The sequence below is a fragment of the Nycticebus coucang genome, chromosome 9 (assembly GCF_027406575.1).
Source record: "Nycticebus coucang isolate mNycCou1 chromosome 9, mNycCou1.pri, whole genome shotgun sequence".
Taxonomy (NCBI): Eukaryota; Metazoa; Chordata; class Mammalia; order Primates; family Lorisidae; genus Nycticebus; species Nycticebus coucang.
The window spans coordinates 66,126,189-66,148,220 of record NC_069788.1 but is presented as its reverse complement, the minus strand read 5'-3'; the positions used below and the strand labels follow the sequence as shown (position 1 = coordinate 66,148,220).

General features: G+C 44.2%; 1 protein-coding gene across 2 annotated transcripts in view; it reads right to left on the bottom strand.

Annotated features, from left to right (window-relative positions):
* Positions 1-2,666: 2,666 nt before the first annotated feature.
* The window catches only part of GFOD1 (glucose-fructose oxidoreductase domain containing 1), a 130,879-nt gene continuing 111,513 nt past the window's right edge, over positions 2,667-22,032 (bottom strand). For both annotated transcript variants that reach the window (XM_053603058.1, XM_053603059.1), the window contains exon 2: positions 2,667-9,149. In XM_053603058.1, the coding sequence (XP_053459033.1) occupies positions 8,230-9,149 (920 nt within the window). In that variant the 3' untranslated portion in view covers positions 2,667-8,229. The remainder of the gene's footprint in view (positions 9,150-22,032) is intronic.

Sequence of the window (22,032 nt, the reverse complement as noted above, 5' to 3'; positions counted from 1 at the left end):
GATGGTGTGATTAGTGCCCCCAGAACCTGCTTGTATAAGGATGGTCCTTTAGAGTCTGACACATAGCTAGCTGTGTTTGGGAAACACAGTTTTGGAGCAAGAATGTCCTTCAAAGATTTGGATACCCAGAGAGGTCTTTGGATGCCAAGGTATCTATTTTAAATTAATTGTGTCATTATTCAAATCATATTCAATGAACACGGGAAAATTTTTATATTTGGGAAGAAGGATCAAGCTAAAACTATTTCTGCCATGCTCAAGAGTTCTTTTTTGTGGCATGTTTTACTGCTATGGCTTGAATGTGCCTTCCAGATTTCATGTATTAAAATTTTTGTATGTGTGTATGTTGAGAATACTGGGTGTGCCCTTTATTATTTATATATATATATTTCTTATCTCCTTTTTTAAAAATTTCAGATTATTACGAGGGTACAAATGTTTTGGTTGCATTGTTTTTGTTTCCAAGGTAAAGTTCAAGTTGTAGTTGAGCCCTTCACCCAGGGGGTGTGCTGCGTTCCCTTTCCTTGTACACATTAGTGAGAGCTCACCAACACCCCGTCCCTCCTCCCCTTCTCCTCTACCCTCCTCCTCCCTCCCCCTCACTAGAATATACTTATGTTTTTCTTTCATGTGGGCATGTATTTGTGTATATATTAGTTTCATTTTAGTATTGCCATTTCAAGATATCTGCAAAATTCAATTATGAGATCGGAAAATATGTGATTTCTATTGGTGATAAAGTCATGGATATTACTAATACAGTAGTGATTTTTCATAATTGCAGAATAGCTAAAGTTCACTTAGAGTTAGTGAAAATCAGGATGCATTTTTTCCCCATCTAAAGTCAGAGACCCCCACCCTCCAAATTCATACTGCAGGTCAGGGTCCCCTGACCTAGATGAAGGACGAAAGGCAGAGGAGAGGACACAGAGGCATGGTGGGCATTACAGCAGGCCGGGAAGGGGCAAGATCAGCATCAGAAGGGAAAGATGCCGCTGACTTGGTTCCCCCATGCAAGGGTAAAGAGACCTGTGGGTACAGGATATACTAGGTGATCAAAGGATATTTCATGCAACATTTGCTTATTGTCATGACCTCCCGTACCTTTAACGCCCAGCACTCTAGCCTTCTGACCATTCTTTTCCCTTTATCTGTTTTATCCTTGGCAGAAACTACCACTTTTGCCACTGCCCTCTCCTCCCCTTGCTGTTCTATCACCACCAGCTCTTTTCTCTTTTTTCCCCCCTCCTTTCCTCCCTCCTGCTTCCCCAGTGAGATGTATAGTTTTATCACTTTAAAGCAGGCATCCTCAAACTTTTTAAACAGGGGGCCAGTTCACTGTCCCTCAGACCGTTGGAGGGCCGGACTATAGTTTAAAAAAAAAACTATGAACAAATTCCTATGCACACTGCACATATCTTATTTTGAAGTAATAAAACAAAACGGGAACAAATACAATCACACCGCCTCATGTGGCCTGTGGGCCGCAGTTTGAGGACCCCTGCTTTTAAGCCAGTTCGATACACAGCTGCTTCTCCCTAGCAGAAGGGAGCTCTGTCTTCTGCTTAATGATGGACACCTGCCTGTCCAGTCCAGATCCCTTGGCCTTGAACATGGAAGAGTCAGCCTCATTGGTTAGCTCCCATGTCATAGGCAGGTGGCTTTAGGAGGCCAAGAAAGACAACAAGGACCCTGGTCTTGCTCCCTCCCTGGAGTCTCCTCTAGCTCCTGTGCCTGCTGGGCCTTACCTTCTGAGGAATTTGGAGTGATTCACCGTTCCCAAAGAAGCCTCAAACAGCCTGGTCTGACTTTGACCTATTAGTTTTATCTACGAGGGAGTTAGTGACTTGGGGGAGTTGAACGCTGAGGCTGACCTGTGGGTTTTGTACACATCGGCTGTAGCCACTGAGGCCTTCTCAGGGTGCCTCCTCCCCAGGGGGCCAACAATGGCCAACGATGACAGGGTCAGTGTCAATGGGTCATACACACATATTCTGGACTGTTAGTCTAGGATTGGGCCCCATCTATGACCGGGAATGAATTCATCTGTAATTGCCCAAAGAGGGCTCCTAAAACTTATTTAATCTTTCATTTTTCACTCATGGCTAAAGGGAAAGAGTTTGGCTTGCTCTAAAATGATCAGAATCGTCATATAATTAGGAGAGAAAGGTGTTCCTATAAGTAAGATGACATTTTAGGAGAAGTCCCACACCCAGGTTAGATATGGTAAAGTTCGTCTTGCAGAACTGTGGTGGGGCCACAGCAATGTTCAAGTTGTCTCTTAGAAATTTACCCAGCAGACACAGACTCAGAGATAGGATTCAAAGGGAAGCCAGAACTTGAATGAACAAGGTATTTTATTTTATTTTTTTAGTTTTTGGCTGGGGCTGGGTTTGAACCCACCACCTCCGGTATATGGGGCCGGTGCCCTACTCCTTTGAGCCACAGGCACTGCCCAATACTTCCATTTCAATAGTTTACAGACCTTTCAAACATTCAGCTTCATGGATGCTGACGCAGGAACGGCTGCCCCTCACTGAGTGGCTGCATGCTTGCACATGCACACATACACAAACCCTACCTTGAATGCATCCATTAGGGACCATAATTGTGAGCATCTGGGTGTGGAAAACAGGCAGAGTCAAAATTGTTATTTTCTTTTACACTTTTATTTATCATTTCCATTCCTTTATCCCATTGATGCAAGTTGTAGAGAACAGCCAGAAGCCATGTTGGAGGGCCACATGCCAGCTGGCTGGGTGACGTTTACCACCAGCCCCGAGCATTGCAGAGGAGACAGTGGGCACCAGCTCCAGAGCCTGGGACAGTAGACACTGACCGCTGAGGCCCAGCTGGGGGGCCACCTCCCAACTCCCACAGTAGTTTGGCCTTTAAAACACTAAGAACAGTTGCGTTCATTTTTTTTTTTTTGCCTTTTTTGCTTTAATAATAAAAAAAGAAAACCAAAACCTATAATTTATAAGCTATGTTTTACTATCTACATTATATATAAAATATAGACTCTGTTTACTTTATAACACACATCTTTTTCCCTTGATAAATAACTCTTTAAAATATCTAGTATACATGCCTTGACTTTTTATATATAAGTTTGGTTTTATACATATACGTACATATATACTGATATTCATAAAACACAATAAATATCTACTCGACAATGACAACCAAACAAATGCAATTTTGGTTACAACAACAACAAAAAAATGAAAAAGCACCAGGCAACAAACAAAAAGCCCTAATTGCTAGAAACTTCTCCCTCCCCTGGGCAAGGCACAGGGCAGAATACTAAACATGTTTGGATGCCTGAAAAGAGGAGGAAAGGGGCAAAGGAGGTGGTCAGGTCATGAATTTTTCTCTCTCCATTTGGGTTTAGACTCAGAATCACAAATAAGTTATCATGTTTATAAAGAGAAACCAAGAGGCTCATTCAACCACTTAGCCCTTGTGGCAGCTGCAGAGGACAGCAGAGAGCTAGACAGGGGAGGGGGAAGGAGAATGATGGCGACATCATGACTCCATGGCTATGCAGTCCCTCCTTACACCTGCCCAGGCAAGCTTTGATTGGTGCAGTAAGCATCAAGCCATTGCATATGACATGTTCTTGTTATTACTCTATTCACTGCTGGTGTAAACAGAAAGGAGCACAACAGATTCACGAATGTATTCAGAAGCGCAACATGTTAGGAGCCAGAATGAGAGCCAAAGGCTTCAGGGGCCTCCCTCAAGGGCTAGAGCAAATAGGGGCTGTAGGATGGGAGAGGAGAAGGCCAGAGAGCCACTGCCTTGCTCTTCTGATGTGGCCACTCAGCTGCAATGCCAGATTCACCTCCAGAGTCCAGTGGGACTACCTAACCATTTAAAGCAGCACAGGAGACCTTGACTCCTCCTTTGAGAGGGCCCGGAAGCCCCCCGAAGCATGTGTTGTCCCCTGAAACTCAGAGCATACTCCACCTGCCCTCTCTCTGCCTAGGGTGGGGAAGAAGTCAGAGGTGGGAGGCATGAAACCACACTGCAGTTGTGCACCACTTTCCTTTCAAGGTCCTCCACCCTCTCCCCAAAAGGGAATTGAAATTGTGGCTCTGATAGTTGATTGTTTTTTAAAAACAAGCTTCTCAATGCCATGGTCTCTGCCCTGTAAACTCCAAGGCTTTAATGGCCAAAGAAAGCAGGGGGTGGTGGAGCAGACACCCTAGGCTAGTCAGTGCTAAATTTGTATCTGGTGTGGGGGGCAATATTATTAGGGCAGGTCTCAGGAAACCCTAAAGGTTAAAATCTGAATGTATGCCCCTCATCCTTGCCACAAAAACACAAATTAGGGATAATTGTTCACACTATAGCCACAATGGGAAATTTAAAACAGCTAGTTTTCTGAGTACATTCAAGACACGACTGAGTTTATTAAAAAACAAATTTATCTGCAAATGCTCAGGGAACCCAGGCCAGTGCAGGTTTGAGTTACAATTCCAACTTCTCCCCCAACTAGCCATGGGACCTCAGACAAGTCATCTCAACTCTGAGCTTCCTTTCCCCATCTGAGAGTTCTGAAGGAGCTGTGTGAGGCAGGATGAGACTTACGAGGCAGAAAACTGGGCTTCTCATCCTGGCTCTACCATTAAATACACAGGTGACCTTGGCCATCGCTCTGTTATGTAAAATGAAGGGCCTATGTATAGTGGGCTCTGAAGCCCCTTCAGAAGCAACTGGATTTATTTGCTCTCCAGAATACCATTGCAAAGCTGATTTCCCCCCTTACCCTCCAAAGTATAAGAGATCAGGGCAGAAACCCAACTTATGATCACAGGTCAAATTCAATAGCTGTGGCCAAGAAAGAAGATGAAAAGAGTAGGAGAGTGTCGAGGTATAAATGCACAGCTCAAATCTGAATCACAAACGAATGAATTTTAAAAGCCCTACTCCCTGAGAAAAGACATTTTCCTATGTTGGGCTCAGACCTCTGAGAGCAAAATCCAAGGCCATTTGTAATAGTTGGCTAGCAATGCTTTGAAAATTCCCAGCTCTGAGATTTGCCGCACCACCTACAATCAAAATCAACTTAGGAAGTCAATTTTAAAAGAAGCTGACTGATGTTTCCATTTTGGAATGGGAACTTCACCACTTCTATTTGCAGCTCTATAGCTAACCCCTGGCAGAACATCAAAATGTTGCATTCTGCTCAACAGGAGGGTGTTGAGAGCAGCTGAGTGGAGCTGCAGGGCACAGTCAGCTATTGTCACAGTTGCTTCCCCGGTGGAAGAACAGACCCCTACAGAATTGGATAAGTAAGGTAGCTCTCCTGCCTGGTAAGAACAGCAGGTGCACAAATATTTCTTCTTGGGAGGCAGAGAGGTTTGCAAGAGAAGAAATGTTTTGGATTCAAGTGATGCCATTTCTAGCTAACAGCTCTGTGGCTATGGGCAAGTTATTTTTTTCCTTTTAGAGCCTCCATTTTCTCATATGTAAAAAGGGAGTAACAATACCTAATACTATAGGGTTTTTAATGAATTTGAATGAGATAATGTAGTTCAAATGTTCTGCACATAGTGGACAAGTCTTGGAGTTGGCCAAGACTGCCCCTAGTGCATCCAGATACACCTGACACCGTGGTGTTGCTACCAGGTAGGGTAAGGTGGAGCCAAAGTGGAGCTAAGGTACCTACAGCGAAATTCTCCCATTGAGGGGAGAAGTCTTAGGCTGACAGTGGTCATAGACTCCTTCACTGATAGATTACAAACTTTCCAAATAAGCCCAGGGCACTCCCAGATATTTGTGGATCCTAGGTAAGAACTCCCTTTCCACAAAAACTACTTTCCCAGAGGGCAATTTAGGAGAACAAGAACCAAAACAGTTTACCACATGAGTCTCTGCTTAAAAGATTATTGGGAAGTTTCCATTCCAGCAAATTTCCAGTTTTGAACTGATAGATGCAAAAGCTGGAATGCTGAGAGTTTCAGCTAACCAACCCCACAGTGTTGCAATAAGGCCTGGGAAGTAGGGTGATTCTTTCTAGGAAAAGCAATCCTTACTCCTCTGTACTAATGATCAACATTTCTCTGGTGTCTGAACACACCCACAGTTGCACTTATGAGTAACTGGGCTTTGAAGTATATTGACCCTGGGGTGGAACATGGAGCATGCGACTGATTGGACTGTAAGTTCTCAGATTTTGTCTGCTCAGAGGCTGAGGGTAGACTACAGACCTCTTAAGTTCCCTTCTAGTTGTACTGCCACTTATCTGAAAAGGGGCCTAAAGCTCAGTTGCATGCCAAGGACACCTGTTTGACTTCTGCAAGCCTGTGTCAAAAGCTATGAAGACTTACAGAATGGTTTCCATATCCAGTCTCAGCAAATGTCTTATGTGGGGTGAAAGATTAAGAAAAGATAGCAAAAAGATGATTCCTGCTTTTCAAAATGTACTTCACTTGGTCTTTCTTTCAAGACCAGATCTGAATTTTTAAGAATTTTAGTGACATTTGTTGATAGCAAGCCCTCACAAATGTGTGTGTGTGTGTGGCTGTTTCCTCCTGCAGTTCACCTCCTCTAATGAAGCAGAACATGCAAAGACAAGAAAGACAGGAGACCAAGCCCAAGCCCCAGGAGAAGAAGGATGGGCTTTTCAACTCAGAGCCCTCAGAGGGCTCTCAACCCCCATTTTAAAAAACACTGAAAAAATGATGTTCCATGTCTTATCCTTTTGTTTTAATACCTATGTAAAAATGTTTCGGTGTCAGAATCCCGAAAGCAAAGGCCAACACTAAGGAAAAGGAGCTTAACTTTTTTTTTAAGTAAAGAGGATTAGCTCGGCCCCTGTAGCTCGGTGGTTAGGGTGTCGGTCACATATGCCAGGGCTGGTGGGTTTGAACCCAGCCCAGGCCTGCTAAACAACAATGACACCTGCAACAACAACAACAACAAATAGCTGGGCATTGTGGCAGGCACCTGCAGTCCCAGCCACTTGGGAGGTTGAGGCAAGAGAATCGCTTAGCCCAAGAGGTTGAGGTTGCTGTGAGCTGGGATGCCATGGCAGTCTACCGAGGGTGACATACTGAGAGTCTGTCTCAAAAAAAAAAAAAAAAGGGAGGGGGATTCTATCTGAGTGGAACTAAAGGTTTCCCTTTTAAATCCACAAAGCTGGGTGATAAAAGCCCCTCCCCACTTGGTAGGAGCAATGGGTGCTGAGGCCCAAAACACCTCCTGGACCAGGCTCACTTTCTCTTCTGTTTGGGAACTCCCATTGCAACACTGAGGCACACAGCTGTCCCCAGTCCTCGTGGGCAGCAATTGAACTTATGGTCAAACTCATACTTTGTGCTGTTTTTCTGGTGCTGCCTGGACAGCCACGTGACAGGGCCATCCCAACATATCAATAAAGAATCCCTTTACACTCAACTCCACTTTCACCGCAAACAGTGTTCTAAGGTGATTCCTTGCAGTTTTTTAAGTTGTTGACAAGCTCAAAAGGATGTTTTATTCTCCGCCTCATCTGTTACGAGGCTGCAGGTGCTCTCTGCCCATGGCTACCAGGCAGCCCTGTTTTCTGCTCTATTCCTACCTCCCTGTCTCTACTATGGGGGCACTGGACCAAGAAGGCACACCCTCAGCGCTTCCTATGAGGAAGACCAACCAATCAAAAGCCCTACACTTTGCTGCTAAGTACTTTTTCCTTCAGACACTTTTAAGCAGAATAAAAAGTGGCTTCCTGGAATTTGAACTTTCTTACCTGCCCTCCCTAGCCCCTCCCCAGACCAACAGGCTTATGTGGACCTGTGAAGATGTGCCTTCTTCTGCCAGTAGTGGGCGTCCAGGGAGCCTGGCTCCCACTGACCTTGCCATGTAATATAGCCCCCTGACCTTGAGGACCACTTGGCCTGCAAAGCAAGCCAAGGTACGTGGGGTGGCTGAGGTAGGGAGGGAAGCAACCCCTCCTTGCTTCTCACAGTAAAGGGCACAAGAGGCAGCTAAAGCTCCTCCCTCTTTATGCAGACACCCAGCAGGGATGATCTGGGGAACAGGCAGGCCCTCCTGAACACTCCCAGGCTAGGAGCTCAGCCCACCAACAGTCTGATTTGCCTTCCCAGATGCCATTTATTCACGCTGCTCCTCCACCTTCCCCACCCCCGTGACCACCCTCTCCCCTACGTCTTTTGCTTTCATGCCCCCCCTCCCCTGCCCCCCAAGGAAGACCTAAGTCCTGTAGGTCCCCAGGCCACGCTAACAGTAGAGGGACATCCTGCTCCGGCGCAGGGCCTCGCTGATCAGGTAGGCGGGGCTCAGCTCGGGCTCCTCGGTCATGACAGAGATGTTCTGCCACTCGCCCGTCTGGCTGGACCTCTTGATGGTGTCCACCACGCACAGGGCGTACAGGCAGTCGTCGAAGGTGGCGGCCATGGTGAGCGGCCGCCCGTCCCACGTGCGCCGGTCGTCCTGGTCCTGGAAGGCCTGGCGCACCGCCTGCATCATCTTGATGGTGCCGCGCAGGTAGGGCGAGGGGATGTCGCTGAAGGCCTTCTCGGGCAGCAGGGAGTTGCTCACGGGCGTGCAGTCCTGCACCAGCAGCTCCTGCTCCGGGGCACTGTTGCGCTGGCCGTACAGGTCGGTGCCCACAGCCAGCAGGCGCCCGGCCGAGCCCACCACGGTCACGTCCTGCTTGAACTCACCGGGCACGTTGAAGTTGAGGGTGACGGTGCAGCACACCCCGCCCTCCAGCACCATCTGGAAGGTGCAGAAGTCGTCGCTGGTGATCTGGCGGATGCCCTTGATGTGATCGGTCTGCTTGACGAAGGTCTTGAGCAGCCCGTGGACCTTGACGGCCTTCTGGCCGGTGAGGAAGGTGAGCAGATCGATGATGTAGGTGCCCACGGAGTGCAGGCCGCCGCCGCCCATCAGGTCATCGCAGCTCCAGTTGTACTTCTTGCCCAGCAGGCTGCCGCTGTGCACCTGCACCTCGCAGACCAGCAGCTCGCCCACGTAGCCCTCCTGGATCAGCTGCTTCATACGCACGAAGGCCGGCAGGAAGCGCAGCACGTTGCCCATGATGCTCATGAGCTTGGGGTAGTAGTGGGCGGCCGACATCATGCGGAAGGCGTCCAGGGGCGTGGCGGTGCGGTCGCAGATGACGTTCTTGCCGATGCCTGGGAGGGAGGAAGGACAGCGGTCAGCGGGTGGCGCGCAGCGGGCGGGCGGCAGGGGGCGCTGTGGCCCCCGGAAGCCACGCCTGGGGATACCTCTAATCTGTTCTTAAGCTAAAGTTACAGTATTTTCTACACCTTTTAATTTATATTCTGTATATTTCAAAATTACTTTAAATATTTAAGTTGAATACTTAGTTTAATATTAAACCACTGGCATTGATTTAAACAGTAAGATTTAAGATATTTAACCTATATTTTACAAATATTTTAAAATACTTGTCAAGAAAGTATAAGATGTTTCACTTCCTATTTTATATAAATCTATAACCTTTGTATAGAAATAGATTTGCTTTTATATTACTTAAATATAAAATAGAAGATGGTTCTATTAAAGTATACAATATCTTTTTACCTGTGAAATGTATTTTGTTACAATTGCCTTATATAAAAAATATTTTATATCTTTCATTTTGTAAGTATTATTTTTATTAAAAATGTATTATTAAAAATATCATATATAGAGAGGAAAGTAGTATCTTGTACCTAAACAAAATCAGAATACCTAAGCTGAAACCCCAGCCAAGGCCAGTCTGATTAAGTGTGCGGAAGAATTTCTTAATGATACCCTTTGAAGGTCTAAGCTCTTGGCTGTCAGTCTTCTCCCTCACTTCCCCACCCCTCCAGGATTGTACTTTGAGTGGTATCTTACTTGTTTATTTTGCAATCTGCATTAGAGCTGGCAGTGATCACAGATGTGTTTAATGTTCTTTTCTTCCCACAAAGAGCAGATAGTGCCTTCAACTGAGGGGCGGGCAATGCCTATTTCCTCCCACCCCTATCTGCCTCAGGAGGGTATGTAGCTTTTGGCCAATGGAGTTCAGGCCACAGAAGAATTAGTTTTATGTGATGACTATAATGGCTGTATAAATTACAGGGAGGCCAAGATGCCTCTCTGAGCCCTTTAGGAGACTAAGTGGTTCTGGGTCTGGAAAAAACAAAGGATCAAAGGAAAGGAGAGTGACAGGGAATGAGACAGGGATTTAATCCATAGGAGCCAAGAGTCAGAGAGGAAGAAAAACAACTCAGCTGGATCCGTAGAAACAGCCAACTGGAAGGAAAAAAAAGAATTACACAGATTTGTTAGCAAGCCAGATAAAACAGATGCTAGGCTGGAAAACATGAGGAGCTCCTAGTCAAGGCAAGTGGGGCAAGTCTCTGTGGTCGAGTCATGCTAACACACAGACCCTCTAAAAGACACTTGGGCACTCTAGCCATAGACGTGGGAGAGACCCCAAGGGAAACGGGGTGATGAGACACCCCTGCGTTCCACTTGTCTTGGCTATGGGCACTCAATGACAATATCTGGGAACTGTAACAACACACTGAGCTAAGCTAGGGTTTTGTGGAAGTCTAACAATTGTAAATGTAGTCTGGGGACGAGTGCACAGACATGGCTCTCTCATTTTCCACTGGAAGAACTACTAGCCAAAGGACAGAAGTGGTTAGCGCAGATTGAAGAAAAGAAAAATGGCTGTTGATTCCCACGTACACATCTACTTCTGGGCCCTCATAGGAGGCCCACAGCACACCCTGCCCTTTCCGTATTGGCAAAGCTGGGCTGGCTCCCTCATGACGGCAAATAGCAGTAAGAAGCTCTTTTAACTCTTAGTAATTAGATGAGGACTGGGCCTCTTGCAGAGGGATGAGGCAACAATTGGTTTGTATCACCAAAACTGCCACACACCTGCATAACACAATGTTCTGACAATATGATCTTATAGATATTGGGTTCATGATGCCAGGAACAGATTTATATGTAAACGGATTGGTAGGTCACTGCAGGGACAGGTGACACATGCTGCCAAAATCTGCCTCACACCTGTTGAGTATAGGCTCCGGTTACATCCTACGTCAAAGTCCCCCAAACCAAGACCTCTGACTGCCATCTCCTTAGTATAGCCTTCTCAGTCATATTAAGGGCACTTTAAAAAAGTTTACCTTATTTTTTGCTATCACAAAAACTATAAAACAATAAAAGGAAAAATATAAGTAGCAAAAAACAATTCACACCCTCTCAACACACACCTCAATCATGGAATGGATAATTCTTTGCAGCACTACAGAAGAAAAGATTCTGATAAAAGCTCCAGAAAATGCAATATGAACAGACACACAATTCCACTCCAGCCTGAAATTTGCGCATGGTTTCCCTAGGGTTCTGAGATAGAGGCCTCTCTTTCCTTAGGCTATTTCTGTATGTTGTGGTTCCACATTATACAGTAGGGGCCTCCTGAATAAAGACTGTTGTCTTCTAATTTCTTAAGTATCCCTCATGCCCACAGCACCTGGCAGCATACCCTGGGTGCAGGAGGACCCCGGTCAGTGTTGTTCCCTGCCCCCACCTCTCTTCCCAGTCTTCTGCAACATCCATGCTTTACAAATGGGTCTTGGCAACATCTTAACACACAGTATCTTTAGAAGTCAAAAGAGACTTCTAGGAATTTATCATAAAGAAATAATTTTAAATGCAAGCACAGCTGCTTGCCCAAAGATGGTTCTCACTGCATTATTTATTAAAGCAAAAAGTGGAGAACAATGCAAACGCCAAACAGAAGACTGGATATGTAAACTGTATTACAGCCACATAATAGAATATTGTGCAGCCATAGAAAATTGATGTTTATAAAGACTTTTCCATGGCAAGCAAAGTAATTATGATGCAATGTGAAATGAAAAGGCCTCCATTCATAAACATACTATGATCTCAACTCTCTCTTTGAAAAAACAAATACATAATGTACCTCAAAAGACCTGGCTGCATCGCTGGGTCTTGCTCCAATTGCTCCAGACCTCTCTTTGATTCATGGTGAAAGCTGTGGACTCTCTCTCCAGAACACATAATTCAAATGGACACACAAAAACCCACCACATTCTGAAGCCCATGCATGGACTCCCTCGGGTTCTAAGGTCTTAGCACCTCTATTATAAATTGTAAGATAAGGATATATCATTAAAAATAAGATGATGCTTCCAATTTTAAAAGGAACCTAAAATGCAGAGTCAGCAGACCCTTCCCAAACAATGTTTGTGAAAAGAGAAAGCGTTTGTTGTCTCTCTGCTCTGGACTATCTTCCCTAAGCTGCCCTCTCTCTCTGGAACCCCCAAGTTCCTCAGATTGCTTTTCTCAGATTTCCTCCCACTCAAATCTGCCCTCTTAAAAGTATTGCAACAAGTATTAGCCCAAAGGAACACAATTCTAAGTGCAGACTTCAAACCATGACTATCAGACACTGGCTTTGTGGGCGGAGGGTGGGTGGGTGGGGCATTGTCGTGGCACAGAGCATCCCCCTCATCCCCGACCACAGGCAATGTAAGGGGAACTTGCATTGTCTGAATGTATGACTGACACATGTCACCAGCCTGAGTGTGTCAGATGCCACTCTGTATGTGCTGGGATTCCTCCTAAATAAAGTATGCAGACACCTGCTACTCCAACCTTCCTGGACCTTGGGCCTGGCTTTCCAGCAAATTCCAAAGGCCTCTGCTGTCTTCATCGTGGTCAGCTGTCTCAGTATGGTGCCTTTCTCACCACCCCCAGAGAAAGCACTGAAACAAGCTCTTTAGAAAAAAGTCCTCTCTCTTCATCTAGTGTAGGGAATAGTAAGTAGGGCATCCTTGCACCCCTCCCCAAACATGTGCAGATAATGTTTCTTTGATATGAAGGAAAGGATGTTCCCAGGGAAAATGAGGGGTCCAGGAAAAGGCAGAGGCCGTGGCCAAGTCCTAACAGAGAAACCTACAGAGGCTTTCCTCAGCCAGTAGAGGAAAAGTCCCACCTGGTCTCCTCTGCACAGACAGAGGAGACAGGCTGTACTTTCTCACTCCCGGCTGGAGAACTTTACTGAGAGGACAGGAGAGCTGTCCATACCACCTTCAGTCCACACACCTTTCACAGCACCACACCAAATGTGTGTTTTTTAGGTTTCAGGTTTACGTCCTGCTGGAGCAAAATGTGGTGCCCTCCTTTTCAGGCAAGAGATCAAAACCATTGGTACGTCAAACAATCTGAGAGAAAATAATGCTGCAGAGAATTAAGCAAAGGAACTTGAAACATATGGCCTCCATTTCACTCAGATAAACAAGCAGTGCAAAATGGAAAATGAAGGGAAAAAAGAAGTGCCTGAGAAAACGTGTTTTGCCAAGCCCCAAATGTTCCCCAAGAGGTGGGAGAGTTTTGGCAGAGCCCTGTGGTGCTTGCAGTGATGGTGGGGGAGCAGGAGATTTCCGGGCACTTGGGGCTATGCAGGGTGGTGGGCAGGGACTGGGAGCCATTGTGCCATGTCTCCACGTCCACACTCAGCTCACTTACCAGCAGCTCTTTGCCTGCCCCCAGAAGGGTATGTGTTGGAATGTCGCCACATTTGTCAATGTGATAACAGTGAGGGTGGAAGTTAGCAGAGAACACATGGGGACTAGCCCTGGTCTTCTGGGGAAGTCTTCAGAACCAACCTTCGCATAGATCACACGCCCCTTTGCATGAGGACAAAGAGCTAAATCTTGGGCTTTCAAGGTCCTTTAGGCTTGAACCAATTTTTTTTTAATTGTTAAATCATAGCTGTGTACATTAGTGTAATCAAGGGGTACAATGTGCTGGTTCAATATACAATCTGAGACATTCTCATCAAACTGTTCAACGTAGCCTTCATGGCATTTTCTTAGTTATTGTATGTAGACATTTGTATTCTGCCTTTAGTAAGTTTTGCCTGTACCCATTCTAAATGCACCTTAGGTGTGGCCCCACCCATTGCCCTCCTTCCACCCTAACCTCCCTACTCCCTTACCCTTCCTTGGCCCTTTGCTCATAGTCTTGTGCTATGGTTGGATTATAGCCTTCATGTGAAAGCTATAATTTATCTTCATAGTAGGGCTGAGTACATTGGATACTTTTTCTTCCATTCCTGAGATACTTAGCTAAGAAGAATATGTTCCAGCTCCATCCATGTAAACATGAAAGAGGTAAAATCTCCATCTTTCTTTAAGGCTGCATAATATTCCGTGGTATACATGTACCACAATTTACTAGTCCATTTGTGGGTCAATGGGCACTTGGGCTTCTTCCATGACTTAGCAATTGTGAGTTGGGCTGCAATAAACATTCTGGTATAGATGTATTTGTTATATTGTGATTTTTGGTCTTCTGGGTATAAACCTAGTAAAGGAATTATAGGATTGAATGGCAGGTCTATTTTTAGGTCTCTAAGTATTCTCCAAACATCCTTCTGGAAGGAACGTATTAGTGTGCATTCCCACCAACAGTTTAGGAGTGTACCCTTTTCTCCACATCCACACCAACATCTCTGGTTTGGGGATTTTGTTATGTGAGCTACTCTTACTGGGGTTAGGTGATATCTCAAAGTAGTTTTGATTTGAATTTCTCTGATGATTAAGGATGATGATCTTTTTTTCATGTGTTTGTAGATCGTGCATCTGTCTTCTTTAGAGAAGTTTCTCTTCAAGTCCCTTGCCCACCCTGAGATGGGATCACATTTCTTTTCTTGCTAACATGTTTGAGTTCTCTGTGGATTCTGGTTATTAGACCTTTATCGGAGGTATAACCTGCAAATACTTTCTCCCATTCTGAGGGCTGTCTGCTTGCTTTACTCACTATGATCTTGGCTGTGCAGAAGCTTTTTAGTTTGATCAGGTCCCAGTAGTGTATTTTTGATACTGCTTCAATTGCCTGGGGAGTCCTCCTCATAAAATATTCACCCAGGCTGACTCCTTAAAGAGTTTTCCCTGCACTTTCTTCAAGTATGTTTATAGTTTCATGTCTTAAGTTTAATTCTTTTATCCAGTGAGAGTCTATCTTAGTTAATGGTGAAAGGCGTGGGTCCTGCTTGAATCTTCTGCAGGTTGCCAGCCAGTTCACCCAGCACCATTTGTTAAATAGGGAATCTTTTCCCCACTGAATGTTTTTAATTGGCTTGTCAAAGATCAAATAACGGTAAGTAGCTGGATTCATCTTTTGGTTCTCTATTCTGTTCCAGACATCTACTTCTCTGTTTTTGTGCCAGTACTACACTGTTTTGATCACTATTGATTTATAATATAGTCTCAGGTCTGGTAGCGTGATTCCTCCTGCTTTGTTTTTTATTGCACAGTAATGTTTTGGCTATTTGAGGTTTTTTCTGATTCCATATAAAATGAAGTATTATTTTTTCAAGATCTTTAAAAGATGACAATGGAGCTTTAATAGGAATTGCATTAAAATTATATATTGCTTTGGGTAGTATAGACATTTTAACAATGTTGATTCTTCCCAGCCATGAGCATGGTATGTTTTTCCATTTGTTAGCATCTTCAGCTATTTCTTTTCTTAAAGTTTCATAGTTCTCTTGGTAGAGATCTTTCACATCCTTTGTTAGGTATACTCCCAAGCATTTCATCTTCTTTGGCACTACTGTGAAAGGAATAGAGTCCTTGACTGTTTTTTCAGCTTGGTTATTGTTGGTATATATAAAGGCTACAGATTTATGGGTGTTGATTTTGTAGCCTGAGACATTGCTATATTCCTTGATCACTTCTGAAAGTTTTGTAGTAGAATCCCTAGTGTTTTCCAGATATACGATCATATCATCTGCGAACAGTGAAAGTTTGATCTCTTCTGACCCTATGTGAATACCCTTGATCGCCTTTTCTTCCCTAATTACAATGGCTAAAACTTCCATTACAATGTTAAAGAGCAATGGAGACAATGGGCAACCTTGCCTGGTTCCTGATCTGAGTGGAAATGATTTCAGTTTAACTCCATTCAATACGATATTGGCTGTGGGTTTGCTGTAGATGGCCTCTATCGGATTAAGAAATGTCCCTTCTATACCAATTTTCTTAAGTGTTCTGATCATGAAGGGATGCTGGATGTTATCAAAAGCTTTTTCTGCATCAATTGAAAGAATCATATGGTCCTTATTTTTTAGTTTGTTTATGTGCTGAATTACATTTATAGATTTATGTATATTGAACCAGCCTTGAGACCCTGGGATAAATCCCACTTGGTCCTGGTGTATAATTTTTTTGATGTGTTGTTGGATTCTGTTTGTTAGGATCTTATTGAGTATTTTAGCATCAATATTCATTAGTGATATTGGTCTATAATTTTCTTTTCTTGTTGGGTCTTTCCCTGGTTTGGGGATCAAGGTGATGTTTGCTTTGTAGAATGTGTTGGGTAATATTCCTTCTTTTTCTATATTTTCGAAGAGGTTTAGTAATATAGGTACTAGTTCTTCTTTAAAGGTTTGGTAGAATTCTGACATAAAGCATCTGGTCCTGGGCTTTTCTTTTTAGGGAGATTTTGTATAGTTGATGCTATTTCAGAACTTGATATAGGCCTGTTGAACATTTCCACTTCCTTCTGGCTAAGTCTTGGTAGGCGTACTTCCAGGTATTGGTTGATTTCTTTCAGATTTTCATATTTGTGAGAGTAGAGTTTCTTGTAGTATTCGTTAAGGATTTTTTGAATTTCTGAGGGATCTGTTGTTATTTCATCGTTACCATTTCTGATTGATGAAATTAGAGATTTTACTCTTTTTTTCCTGGTTAGGTTGGCCAAAGGTTTATCTATTTTATTGATCTTTTCAAAACAACAACTTTTGAATTTATTGCTCTGTTGTATAATTCTTTTGTTTTCAATTTCATTTAATTCTGCTCTAATTTTGGTTATTTCTTTTCTTCTGCTTCTGGGTTTGGGGTTGGAGTGTTCTTCCTTCTCCAGTTGCTTTGAGATGGCCCATTAAGTTATTAACTTCCTCTCTTTCAGTTTTCTTGAGAAAGGCTTGCAGTGCTATAAATTCCCCTCTTAGGACTGACTTTGCAGTATCCCTGAGGTTCTGGTAATTCGTGCTCGATTGTTGTTTTGTTCCAAAAATTTGGTGATTTCCTTCTTAATCTCATCTATAACCCATCTATCCTTCATCATAAGGTTGTTTAGCTCGCATGTTTTTGTATGGGTGTGTAGGTTCCTGTTGTTATTGAGTTCAACTTTTATTCCATGATGATCTGAGAAGATGCAAAGAATAATTTCTATTTTTTTAAATTTGCTGAGGTTAGACTTGTGGCCTAGGATGTGGTCAATTTTGGAGTATGTTCTGTGGGCTGATGAGAAGAATGTGTATTCAGTTTTTTTTTTTTTTTTTTGGATGAAATGTTCTGTAGATGTGTGTTAAGTTCAGATGTTGAATGGTTAAGTTTAAATCTAAAATTTCTTTGCTTAGCGTCTTTTTGGAGGATCTATCCAGCACTGCTAAAGGGGTGTTAAAATCTCCAACTACCTTATTGTACCCTCAATGAATCCCCAACAATAAAAAAAAAAAAAATCTCCAACTACTATGAAACTGGAGGAAATCAAGTTGCTCATGTCTGTTAAGAGTTTCTCTTATCAATTGAGGTGCATTCTGGTTGGGTGCATAAATATTAATAATTGAAATCTCATCATATTGAGTATTACCTTTAACAAATATGAAGTGTCCATCCTTATCCTTCCTTATTTTGGTTGGTTTAAAGCCTATTGCATCTGCGAATAGGAATGCAATGCTTGCTTTTTTCTGTTTTCCATTTGCCTGGAGTATAGATGTCCATCCCTTCACCTGGAGTCAATATTTGTCTTTTAATGTAAGATGCGATTCTTGTATGCAGCAGATATCTGGCTTGAGGTTTTGTATCCAGTCAGCCAACCTGTGCCTCTTTAAGGACAATTTAAACCATTCACATTAATTGAGAATATTAATAAGCCTTTCAAGAGTCTGGTGGACATTTTTAATCCTTTTGTGACTGTGGAAGTTGGAATTTGATCAAAATGTTCTGGGTGGGTTTACTTTTGTGGTGGAGGATTACGCTGTTCTTTATGGAGGATAGGTCTGAGAATATCCTGGACAGCTGGTTTAGTTATGGCAAATTTCTTCAACATGTGAATGTCATTGAAGTATTTAATTTCTCCATCATCAATGAAACTCAGTTTAGCTGGGTACAGGATCCTGGGTTGAAAGTTATTTTGTTTTAGGAGATTAAAAGTCGATGACCATCCTCTTCTAGCTTGAAAGGTTTCAGCAGAGAGATCTGCAGTTATTCTAATATTCTTGCACTTGTAGGTGATGGTTTTCTTTCGTCTGGCTGCTTTCAGAATTTTCTCCTTCATATTAACTTTAGTGAAATTGATTATGATGTGTCTGGGGGAATGTCTTATTTGGGTTGAGTCGTGCTGGAGTTCTGAAACTGTCTGCTATCTGAATTTCGGAGTCTCTTGGCATGTCTGAAAAGTTCTCCTTCATAATCTCATGGAGAAGAGACTCTATGCCTTGTGAAGCCACTTCATTGCTTTCAGGGAACCCTATAAAACAAATATTGGTTTTGTTCGAATTATCCCAGAGCTCTCTGAGACAGTGATCTGTTTTTGCTCTCCATTTCTCTTCCCCTTTGAGAGTTTGGGAGTGTTCGAAAGCTTTGTCTTCAATGTCAGAAATCCTTTCTTCTGCTTGCTCCATTCTGTTACTAAGGGATTCTAATGTGTTTCTCAGATCTTTGAGGGCTGCAACTTCTTGTCTCAATGTGTCAAAATCTTTAGTCATTTGGTCGTTGAATTCTTGAGATATCTTTTGGGTTACTGCTTGCAATTCTAATTCGATCTTATTTGCAATCCAGATTCTGAATTCGATTTCTTACATCTGAGCTATTTGTTTGTACATGGGCTCTTGTGCTGTGTCTACCCCATTGATTCTTGGGGGAGTTGATCTACTCTGATTATTCATATTGCCAGAGTTTTTCTGTTGATTTCGCCTCATGACTGTTTTTCACTGTTGCCTCTGGCTGTCCTCAGAGTTGGGGAGGTTTCTCTCCAAGATTAGACCCCAGCAGGATCACTCTATTGTTGCTGGATCTTTGTAGGGAGTGACCCTGTGTAGTTCCTCTGGGGCTGCCCCAGCCAGGGAGTTCTGGTTGTGGAAGCAGCTCCGGAGTGTGACACACCCGGATCCAGCAACTGGGCGGGAGGTGGTGCGCACGGTTCTGGGATTGCCTGGCACCCAGTGACTTTGGCACAGAGAGCCCAAGGCTCCAGCAGTCTCTGGCCAGGAGAAGGGCTCTGCGCAGAGGCAGGGAAGGCTCCGGAGGGCACGCAGCTACCAGAGTCCCTGGCCAGACGAGTGGGCCGGTGTGCAGGCAGGGAGGGTACAGGAGGGAGGATGCAGGGTTGCACGGCTCCCGCAGTTCCTGGTCAGGGCATGCAGAGGCCCAGCGGGCATGGGTTGCGAGTCAGGGGTCAAAGCGCAGCTCTTATGGAGATCCAGGTGGCGCCTGGGCAGTTCTCTCACAATGGCTCCCTGTGGCCCATAGCTGAATACTATTAGCTCCATCTGGCTCAGCGGCTCAGTCTGGGGCCCTAGACAATGCCCAAAGTTCTCCGCACTCCTGCTCAAGCTCTCCCCAAGGCAGTTCAACTGAGTGTCAAGTCCAAAAACACCGAAACAGTTCACAGGTAAGGCCTTTCCGGTTTGCAGTCTCACTGCTGCTTGTACATTATGGTGCCAGTGGGATTAGGTCAATTGAACACACGCAACCACTTGCCAGTTTTCCACTGTTTTTGTCCTCCTCTTGGGGTCCAAAAGTCCCTTGCTGACTCCCTGTATCCTCAAAGGGATGATTATAGGCAGATCCAACCAGCCAAAGATGCCTGGAGTCTTATCTCCCCAGACTCACAGTGCCCTGCTGCAGGGAAGCTGTTACTCGGCTGCCATCTTGGATTGTTCCACGCTTGAACCAATTTAATTTTTTTTTTTTGCAGTTTTTGGCCGGGGCTGGGCTTGAACCCGCCACCTCCAGCATATGGGGCCAGCGCCCTACTTCTCTGAGCCACAGGCGCTGCCCCTGAACCAATTTAATTTTTTAAGACAAGAACCCCTTAGCAGCAAATAAAGTTAAGCTACCTGTCCCTGGAATAGTAGATCTTCCTATCTATGCCTAGAAACTGAAGCTGGGGGCAAAATGAGATCTGTGGGAAACAGCTGGAAAGGGGAGAGTGAAAGTGCTACATGCAAGGCAGTGTGCCTATTCTTTGTCAAGAGCTTTTAAGTTAACTAATTTCAGAAGGAACTTTACTGCCCTCCTGAGATCCGTCATGGGGAAATGGAAAATTGGCTTCCTCCAAAGCCTGCTGCATGTGTTCTCTGCAACTAAGCCAAAATATGGTCCTCACAAGCCTTTCATTCTATAGGGAAGGGGTTTCCAATCCTCCTCAAGCCAACTTCAGGAGGCCACTCCCTGCCCTGCCACTCCCTACCCGCCAAGCTCAGAGTCTCCAAGCTGTGGCTGAGTCTGCAGTCATATGTCTTTACCATTGGCAGAGACAGGGCTCTTGTGGGGGGCCAGTACTCAATCCACATGATGCCTCCCAGAAGCCTGGCTGGGCAAGTGCTTCCCATTCACACCTCTGGGCAAAGACAGATGCTCTCTGCTGTCTCACAGAGCTGGTGCCCTCCTTGGTCAAGGAAGTTATCCTGGGTACCTAGAGGATGATGGCCATCCAGCCACCCAAAAGACCACAGGGCCATTCCCTAACATAATCAGCCTGGAACTTCAAAGCATCCCTCCCTGCCAGCACATTTCCAATTACACCTCCCTTATCTAATCATCGTAGAAATCTTTGAGGCCAGTGCTACTTTCCCACTGGTTCCACCCAATCATTCCACTTGTGTTGACGGCCCCTTATCTTCTGGTCCTACAGGCTGGCCTGCAGCTGTCCCAGCAGATTGTCAGGATACAGCTTCCTATTTTTTCGTCTATTGGCAGAAGGTAGTGAAGGCTTTCTTTGCATTTCAAGCAGGAACTCATTACCTTTACTTATACTCTGTTCCTTCAACACTTCTGTGCTAGGCACTGGGACCAGAAATAAATAAGGAGAGATGAACAAGAGCTCACAGCCTAGCAGAGGAGACCAATCAGGAATGAGTAATCATTGGGGTACACATCTGGAAGAGGGAAGAACAACAAAAGCATGAAGAAGACCCAGCTGGGTCTGGACATAGAAGAAAGCTATGCTGGACTGGGGACATGTGAGCCCAATTCTGAAATATGCATAGGAGTTTGCCTATTCATCATTCAGACATTTACACAGGGTTTAAGAAATCATCTAAGACAAGAGTGTTTTAATCTGGGATCTGAGAAAATGCTAAAAGTGCAATATTGACAAAAAAATTATGTGTATATATCCTGATGTACAATTTTCTGAGGAAGAGGTTCATTAGACTCTTAAAAGCATCTACATTGCAAAAATGATTAGGCAGAACTGGACTTTAGAGTAAGGATGGCAGGGGTCGGGGAAAGGCAGATCAAAGACAAATCTCTGGTGTCAACAGAACTAAATATATGAACAGACAGGGCTGCATATGATTGCTCCATTCCTGCACCCTGGGACATGTGACATTTAATCACTTGTCACTTACTGCAATATTCCATTTAGTCCATCTCTATTTCTTTCCTTATTTTTCTTTCAGCTAATCTCCACTCTACTCCCTCAACACACACACACACATTTTTTTTTTTTTTTTTCAGTTCAGAAAGTGCAAGAGAAGTAGCAGTACTGTCAGGGTGACTTATCTAAGTTTCTCTCTGCCTTCTGGCCTACCTGCATATAAATTAATAAGTGAGCCCCTTTGGAGAGATTACATCCCTGATCATCAATCTCCATGAGACTGCTTGACATAAATACAACTTCCCAACTCAAGACTAGTCTGATCTGTTCATAATAATAATGGCATAATTCAAACTAGCAACCACAGACATTTATTAACCCCTGACTTTCGGCCAGAAGAGGGTGAGTGATTTACATGCATGTTTG